Below are 8,773 nucleotides of genomic sequence, written 5' to 3' on the forward strand. Positions count from 1 at the left end.
CATCTAGATTGGCATGTACACTTTTGCGCAAAAGCATCCGTGGCCAATCTAGACGCTTTTTTGCGCAAAACAAATCTGAGCTGTCTACACTGGCCCTTTTGCGCAAAAGCTTTGCGCAAAAGGACTTTTGCCCAAACGGGAGCTGGCAAGTTTTTCCACAAAATCAGCTGCTTTTGCAGAAAAACTTGCCAGTCTAGACACAGCCCACATGTTACAGGTGGGGAAACTGAGGCACACGGTGATTTGGTGACTCACACAAGGTCACAGAGCAGGGCAAAGGACAGAACCCAGGAGTCCCAGTTTTTTCTTCCTCCTAGAGCCTGGAAAGGAACCAAGGAGTCCTGATTGCCCAGATCTCTGCTCTAGCTCTCTCCTGAAGGCTGGCGTTATCAGCAGCAACACAGCGCCCCCTAAGCTGCCATGGGAATGAAGCCATGCCAGCTCCTTGCATGAGGCTGGCACAGGGATTGATCTTGTGGGGAAGGCCCTGAATGTGTGGAAAGAAGAACAGTGTCCTCTCCCATCAATATAGTGGGAGGTGTCCCCATGCACCCAAAGAGATGCTTCATGCTCCACACACCCCTCAGGAGACACACAGCACAGCTGGAAAAAGCAGCAGGGCACAGCCTGGCATGCCTGAGACGGGGTGGACAGCAAGGCTTTCTATAAAAGGATCTAAGAGCCGGCTGTCTGCAACCTGCCCAGCCAGCATGGAGCCAGGATCAACACCCTTGTTAACCCCCGCCTGACCCTCCCCGGCTTCTATATCCAGTCGCTGTGCTCTACCCTGCCCTCATCTTAAGCAGGGCTAAGCAGTGTTGTGCTGCGCAAGCTCCTGTGAAACCAGATGGGCTGGGGTGGGGGAAAGAGGGGAGGAGGAGCTGCTGCTGTGAAGGCCAAGTCTGCTTCCTTGTGCATTTCAAGGCTAGCATTCACTTAGGCAAGTTCTGCCTCTGTGCTGGGCCTGAGGATGGTCAGGGACCACAGTACTGTGCCCATATCAAACTCCTTCCACTCCAGGCTCTTAAAGCATTTTGCAAACATTAAGGAATTAAACCTCACCAGCTTTCTATTATCCACCATTGTGCAGAAAGAGAAACTGAGGTACAGTAGGGCTCATGAACTTGCCCTGGAGATCCTAAGTCTCTTGATTCTTAGTTTTGTGCCTTAACCACTGAACAATACTCCCTCCCTAAATACATCCACTGGGCACCTCTCTGGCTCACAAAGGTAGGTTACAGTAGGTGTAGCTGTCCCAGTGCAAAATCCTAGAGGAAGCTGCTATTTTCACGGATGGAACCAGGGCAAATTCTTGAAAGGTGTGAATTGGGACCAGCTGAGAGTCTGGTCCCTGGTGTAGGTAAGGCCATAGATTAGAGTGAAAAGAAGGAAGTCAGGGAGGAAAAAAAGGCCAGCAGCATTTCCTGTGCACCAGCCCATAAACATGTAACTGATTTTGGTGAGTGTTCAAATGGATGATTGAGTTTCAGCTCGGGATCTTCCGGTCACTAATGCACTGCAAAGCCCATTTACAAACTAGAGTAAAATGACCCTGAGAACTTGACAGGTCTCCACAGGAAATTGAATTTCCTGAGCTCTCCTCCTCCCCCTCTCCCTCTCCCTGGAAGAGGTATATATATCCAGTAAGCAGCATGTTGTACTCTAAGCTGCTGTACATGTAAAGGTAAATGTAGCATTTTGCTGTGTCCTGGAGTATAACTAGATGGCTCTCTATGTAGTGCACAGGCCAGAGTCCAGGGCAGGATCACAGGCTGTTGTTTCTATTTGTTTCGCTACAATGTGGTTAGAAATTTACAGGTCTCTGTGGGTAGACAGGAACTTGACGAAAAAAACTCAGGTCTGAACATGGCCAAATTGCAATGCTAGCTATCCACCTCTTCTTTGAGCAGCATCCTCCACTGGTGTAAATCAGTGAGGTACCACTGAAGTTCATTTTCACCAGCTGAGGATTTGACCATCTGTTCTTCAGAATGCCCCAGAAGTTCCTTTGTTCAGCTGTGCCTATGGAATCCTGGAGTCTCTTTGTACCTCATCAGTTCCCTGGGGAATGTAGGTCCTTTGTCCTTTTATGATTCAGGAGCAACTCCAGATACAGTCTGTATGTGCTGTCATGCCACAGGGGGCCAATATTCACAGGGATGTTAGTGCAAAAAAATAGCCAGGGGGCTGGGGCTACTTTTCCTGCCTGTTAGAGAGAAATGTGTCAAACTAGTAGAAGCATGGGAGCAGGAACCCAGAGCAGGCTGCAGAATATGGGAAATGTGTAGAAAATCGTGATTTCTTGTGAGGGGGATTGAAAATGTTGCTCACCAGTCTGCAACAAAGCAGCCAGTCTCACAGCTCCACCTGCAGCAGCTGCTGCCTGTCCCCTCCCCACCCCCTCGCCTCAGTTGCCAGCTCTGCAGAAATGGAGCTAGAAAGGCACCTCCGGCCCTGGAAAAGAGGATCTGAGCTCGCCCTGTGGAAAAGGGGGAAATTGGGGATGAGAGACACCTCCCTGTGCTAGCCTCCCCTTTGCAATCGGGTGTAGTGGAACAATTTGTACAGTGTGTGTGGGGCGGGAGGGGAGGAGGCTGGGAGCCATTGAACAGAACTGCAAACCTTGTATATGATGGACATTATTTGGAGCCCAGCAGCTGTGCTGGCCAAGCTCTGGCAGCACACTCCTGCATGCCCTGAAGGTGAGGTCGGGGCTCTAACTCTCAGCTCACGGTTGCTGTAAGTTGGACCAGCCATGACACTCACTACACACCAGCCTAGGGACAGACACTTCCCATCACAACCCTGTGGGGTGGGAACAGCCAGCTCCATGGGGTGGGCCGTGGGCGGTTCTCTGAAGATGGGGATGCATGACTGGAAGGGTGATCTGGTACTTGCAACCCTATGCCCCCACCCGACCCTCCCCTGTATAATTCTCCCATGGCCAAGATGCCAAGTGCTCCCTACAAGCACAGCTGCCAGACCAGCTGTAGCCCAGGTCAGGAACCTCCCCAGACCTAGAGGCTGCTAAGAACCCTTGAACCAAAGTGCAAACCCTGGAACTGATAGGAAGCACTGACTCAAGTCGGTGGGGTGGCAGCCCCCCCAGTCCCAGCCAGGCTCTTCCCTGCTGCTGGGGGGCGAGGTGAGTGCGGGATCCCGTGGGTATTTCGGGGGACGACGACACAGGGAGCAGGGGCTGGAAGTCACTTGCATGGGAGCACCCCACCTGGCAGAGAGCAGGACTGACCCTAGACTATCTCCTCGGGGGTGGGAGATCCCTGACAGCCCAATTCCATGTGGTACCAGTCAGGAGCCCCGAACCTGCCTCACCCGACCCTAAACTTAGCCCTCGGGGAGGAGGGGGCTGGATGACCATGTACTTGATCCCCACACGCTCTTGGCTCATCGGGGGCCCCAACTAAAGGCTCTTCCCTTCCGGTGTCGCCCCAGCTTTCCCCACACAATGCGGCGCGAACCTGGAGGCGGGGGAGGGGGTTCACGCACGCTCCGGATCGGGGCTGACTGCAGCATCTAGCTGCTGCAAAGCCGCCCGCCCCGCCCGCTCTTTGTCTGCAAGCTGGGGGGCGGGGCCATGACCTCATCCTGAGCGCTCCGCACCAATCGCCGGGCGGAAACGGTCGAGGCGGACCAATGGCTGGCAGCCCAGGCCCGTCGCCATGGTGACCGAAGGGTATAAAGGAGGCGGGCCGGCGCGCACACCCTAAGTTCTCTTACAGCGATCCCCTAAGAGTCGCGCGGTAAGAAAGCGGCCAGCGCCCCGCCCGCAGCCAGCATGGTAAGGGGCGCGTGCGGGGCTGCACGCCACGGGGGGCGCGGTAGAGCAGAGAGGAAATGGGGCGCTAAGGGAGTGCGGGGGGGGGCGCGGCTGTCCCCCCCGCTGGCTGCAGGGCTCCCGGGGGGGCGCGGCTGTCCCCCCCGCTGGCTGCAGGGCTCCCGGGGGGCGCGGCTGTCCCCCCGCTGGCTGCAGGGCTCCCGGGGGGCGCGGCTGTCCCCCCGCTGGCTGCAGGGCTCCCGGGGGGCGCGGCTGTCCCCCCGCTGGCTGCAGGGCAGGGCAAATGCAGGCGCTTTTCAAAAGCTCCCAATCTCCCCGCCTCGCTGGCCGGATCGCAGCCGGCGGCTCTGCTCCGCCTTCCCCCGTTCCCCCTTTGGGCGGAGGCACCAGCTGGACTGCGGGAGGGGGACGTGCCAAACCGCCGGGTCCCGGCTGCAAAATCCTTCCCAGCAGAGCAGCCGTGGCTGCCCGGGCTAGCGGGGGATGGAGGGCCACGCCCTGGCGTCCCAGAGGAGGGCGGGCTGCCCGGCCCCCTGCCCACAGAGCAGCTGAGCCAGGGGCTGGTTTCCCACCGAGGTCCCATTTCAGCATCGGGCTGGGCTGCACTGACCACGCCTCTGCTCCCCACTCAACCCCCCCCACTAGCTAGCGCAGGGGAGGGGGCCCTGACCCAGCAGACAAAGGGGGAGGGGGCCTCAGGCGCTTGGGTCCACACTGATGGTTCTGGGGCGCAGGAGGCAGCTGCCTGGATGGGGCTTGGGAGGGAAACGTGCCGTGTAGGCGACCCGCATATCCCTAGTCCTTGTATCGCTGGGCTCGGTGCACGAGGGCTGCATTTTAGCGCCTCGGCAGCATCCCCAGGGCGATGGTCGAGTTCGCAACTCCCCGCTCTCTGCGCACTAAAGGCGGAGCGTCGGGGCTGGGGAATGGCAGCCAGCCCCTTCCCGCAGATGCTGGCTTGCTTGGCATGTGAGTTAGCTTGGACTTTTGTTCTGGCTGATCCATTGATTGTCTCCGCTCCTAGGCGGGTCTGTTCCCAGATGAGGTCAGCGGAGGGGAATTGGCAAACCAGTCTAATGAGATCATGCTGGAAATAGACCAGCCAGTGCTAAGCCAGGGCTGTCCGCACAGACTCCGGCAGGCATGGGGCAGAGGATAGTTAATGGTCTCTCAGTTGCACCAAATGAGCCTGTTCCCAGGCTGGGTGTGGTAGCTCCATTCATTATTCCCTAGGCTAGCCTTCCTGGCTGGGGAAGAGCCATTGGCATGTGGGAGGGAGGGCCAGGTACTGGGGGCACAGAAAGCAAATCAGTAGTTTGGAGGGTGAACTTACCAACTGCTGAGCACCTGCTGGGAAAGGATTCAGCATCCACAATGGGGCCAATTTCTCCATGAGGCACCAGAGTTGTGGGGGGTGGAAGTCTGGCTTGCCTTGTTTTGTAGACTGGGATTCTTATTCATGAGAAGTCCCATCCCAATCCTCTATCCAAATCAGTTTTGCCAGTTCTCTGGGAGAAGAATCAGGCCCTACAGATAAAAAAAGGGCGTGGCAGGTGGGCACATTTCAAGAAGTGTGATGCTGCAAAAGGGTTTCCAGTTACCTCCTACCTGTCTGGGTTAACAAGTATTTTCTTCTCTCTGTACTCTTCCTTTGCCCCCCTATTTTGAGAGCATATGGTGGTTAGACCATGTGGTGTTAAACAAAGAGTTAGCATCTGTGTGACTGTGCTGCTGACTCTTCAGAGCATGCCCCTCTCTAAAGCTTAACCCCTGATACTGCTGCTACAGTTATAAGCACTGAAGAGCCAAAAAAGGCAAACATGGGAGTGTCAAAGGGATCTTCTAGAGATACCTCCATTGCTACTTATTAACATGCAATTGCAGACCAGGCCAATGTGTTCACATCTCTTCCCTGCCTCCCATTCTCTTCTCCACAGCGTGAGTGCATCTCTATCCACGTCGGCCAGGCTGGTGTCCAGATCGGCAATGCCTGCTGGGAGCTCTACTGCCTGGAACATGGGATCCAGCCTGATGGCCAGATGCCCAGTGACAAGACCATCGGTGGAGGAGATGACTCCTTCAACACCTTCTTCAGCGAGACAGGCGCCGGCAAGCACGTGCCCAGGGCTGTCTTTGTGGACTTGGAACCAACCGTGATAGGTGAGTATGCAAAGCCATCATCTAACTGCTTTCTGGACTCCCCTTGTAAGCCCATGTGCAGACAGCTACTGTGCATGGACAGTGGGGAGAGACCGACTCTCTGCCTTTCCTCTCCCCAGATGAAGTGCGCACTGGAACCTACCGCCAACTCTTCCACCCTGAGCAGCTCATTACTGGCAAGGAAGATGCTGCCAACAACTATGCCCGTGGGCACTACACCATTGGCAAGGAGATAATCGACCTGGTTCTCGACAGAATCCGCAAGCTGGTAGATACCATCTCCTTTTAGCATAATCTGGGCAGGTTGTGAATAGAAAGCTGATTGAAGAATGTAAATTCACTGCTGATGGATTTTCCCCCATTTCCAATTCCAGATAATCATATTGTTAATGTTTTTATTGCCACCATATTTGTAGGTGGTCCCAAGGTGAAGTTAAAACTCCTTTGGAATAGAGTAGTTACTCAGAGCAATCTTGGGATAAGAATACCAGACAGTGAATACAGACAAGAAATGTTTTAAGAGATAAATTATTACATTGCTTCCAATTGCACTGGATTTACACTGATGAAACTCCTCTAAGAATGATGGAGTGGGCCCAGATTAATAGAACAGAATTTGGATTCTAAGAGGGGGAAAATGTCTAGGATGGGAAGAAAGTAAGAACTCTTCTCTCTTCCCCCCCCCCCCCCCCCCCCAAGAAATAACTAATCCAGTTCAATGATCCAATCAGTTGACAAAACTAGCAGGCAGCAGGTTTAAAACAAAAGGAAATGCTTCACACAGCACAGAGTCAAGCTGTGGCACTCTTTTCCTGGGGGACTGTTGTGAATGCCAGAATGATCACAGGGCTCAAAAGAAATCTAGATCATTAAGAATAGATCCATTGGTGACCATTGGTGACAATTAGCTAAGGTGGTCCAGGATGCAACTGGATACTTGGTGTTGCAAAGCCTCTGACTGCCAGATGCTGGGACTGGATGACAGATGGATCACTCAGGAATTGCCCTTTTCATTTCCTCTGAAGTACTTGGGAGTGGCCACTGTTGGAAGAAAAGATACTAGGCTAGATGGACCATTAGTCAAACCCAGGATGTCTGTTCTTGTGTCTTAACAATAGCTTCCTTTGTGTTTCCACCTTCTCTCAGGCTGATCAGTGCACAGGTCTCCAGGGCTTCCTGGTCTTCCACAGCTTTGGGGGTGGCACTGGTTCAGGGTTCACCTCCCTGCTGATGGAGCGTCTGTCTGTTGACTATGGCAAGAAATCCAAGCTGGAGTTCTCCATTTACCCAGCACCTCAGGTCTCCACCGCTGTGGTGGAGCCCTACAACTCCATCCTGACCACCCACACCACCCTGGAACACTCTGACTGCGCCTTCATGGTGGACAACGAGGCCATCTACGACATCTGCCGCAGGAACCTGGACATCGAGCGCCCAACCTACACCAATCTGAACCGTTTGATAGGTCAGATTGTGTCCTCCATCACTGCCTCCCTGCGATTCGATGGTGCCCTGAATGTAGATCTGACAGAGTTCCAGACCAACTTGGTGCCCTACCCCCGTATCCACTTCCCTCTGGCCACCTATGCCCCTGTCATCTCTGCTGAGAAAGCTTACCATGAGCAGCTTTCTGTAGCAGAGATCACAAATGCTTGCTTTGAGCCAGCCAACCAGATGGTGAAATGTGACCCTCGCCACGGGAAATACATGGCCTGTTGCCTGTTGTACCGTGGGGACGTGGTTCCCAAAGATGTCAATGCTGCTATTGCCACCATCAAGACCAAGCGCACTATCCAGTTTGTGGACTGGTGCCCAACTGGCTTCAAGGTTGGTATCAACTACCAGCCTCCCACAGTGGTTCCTGGCGGTGACCTGGCCAAGGTGCAGCGGGCTGTGTGCATGCTGAGCAATACCACAGCCATAGCTGAGGCCTGGGCTCGTCTGGACCACAAGTTTGACCTGATGTATGCCAAGCGTGCCTTTGTTCACTGGTACGTAGGGGAGGGGATGGAGGAGGGGGAGTTCTCGGAGGCGCGGGAGGATATGGCTGCCCTGGAGAAGGATTATGAAGAGGTTGGTGTGGATTCTGTTGAAGGGGAGGGTGAAGAGGAAGGGGAGGAATACTAAAGTACAATGTCACAACGGTGCTGCTCTTACAGGGAGCTTAAACTATTCTAAACATTCAAAATGTTTGGTCCGATCAGTTAATTTGTATGTAGCAGTGTATGCCCAATTGTGTGTGTTTGCCGTATGGTAACTGATCTGTGCTTAAAATCATGGAAGTTTTTGTTACAGACCCAAACCATCCACTTCTTGTGGGTTTGAATAAAAAAGCATTCCCTGTGTTAGAGGATCTGTCTTGTGTATTTTACTCAACGTGCTCCTTAAACAAAACAAAACGAAAAAAAATCAAGTCTTAAACCTCCACAGCACTGACAGGAACATGTAGTTGAACACAGTAGACCCAAGATAGTAAAGTTGCCCTCTGTAAAATCTAAAACTGCACACATCTTATCAAATTCAACACACAAAGCTGAATTTGAAAACTTATTCTTGTAAGTTTTTTTCAATGGCTGAAGGCCGTGCCTGTAGGAGAGATCCAGCTGCAATGGTTGTAAACCATCACTGCTTCCTTGTGTTTGAACTGTTTGCATATTAGCATAGTCCTGAATCTGCACCAACTTGTCAGGAGTACAAGGAGCCACTGGGGCAGCTTTGCTGCAGGGAAGACCAGCTCTGCCCCTGTCACATTCTGTAAGCTTAAGTCAAAATATGAACTAGGCATGGAAACTGGCCTGTATTCACTGCAGAGCTGGC

The 8,773-nt window shown here is 53.4% G+C and overlaps 1 protein-coding gene across 1 annotated transcript; it reads left to right on the forward strand.

Moving 5' to 3' along the window:
- The first annotated feature begins 3,641 nt into the window (after window positions 1–3,641).
- On the forward strand, window positions 3,642–8,304 carry LOC102456974 (tubulin alpha-1A chain). The gene is made up of 4 exons (XM_006131169.4): window positions 3,642–3,799; window positions 5,734–5,956; window positions 6,076–6,224; window positions 7,103–8,304. Exons 1-4 carry the CDS (start codon window positions 3,797–3,799, stop codon window positions 8,081–8,083), a joined length of 1,356 nt encoding a protein of 451 aa, XP_006131231.2. The 5' UTR covers window positions 3,642–3,796; the 3' UTR covers window positions 8,084–8,304.
- The last annotated feature ends 469 nt before the right edge of the window (window positions 8,305–8,773 follow it).

This window comes from Pelodiscus sinensis, chromosome 19 (genome assembly GCF_049634645.1).
Source record: "Pelodiscus sinensis isolate JC-2024 chromosome 19, ASM4963464v1, whole genome shotgun sequence".
Lineage (NCBI taxonomy): Eukaryota > Metazoa > Chordata > Testudines > Trionychidae > Pelodiscus > Pelodiscus sinensis.

What these genes read in the sequence shown, in the direction of transcription:
- LOC102456974 (XM_006131169.4), top strand. An exon ending in CTTGGAACCAACCGTGATAG is followed by an intron (nt 5,957 to 6,075) that starts GTGAGTATGCAA and finishes TCCTCTCCCCAG; the next exon opens with ATGAAGTGCGCACTGGAACC. An exon ending in TCGACAGAATCCGCAAGCTG is followed by an intron (nt 6,225 to 7,102) that starts GTAGATACCATC and finishes ACCTTCTCTCAG; the next exon opens with GCTGATCAGTGCACAGGTCT.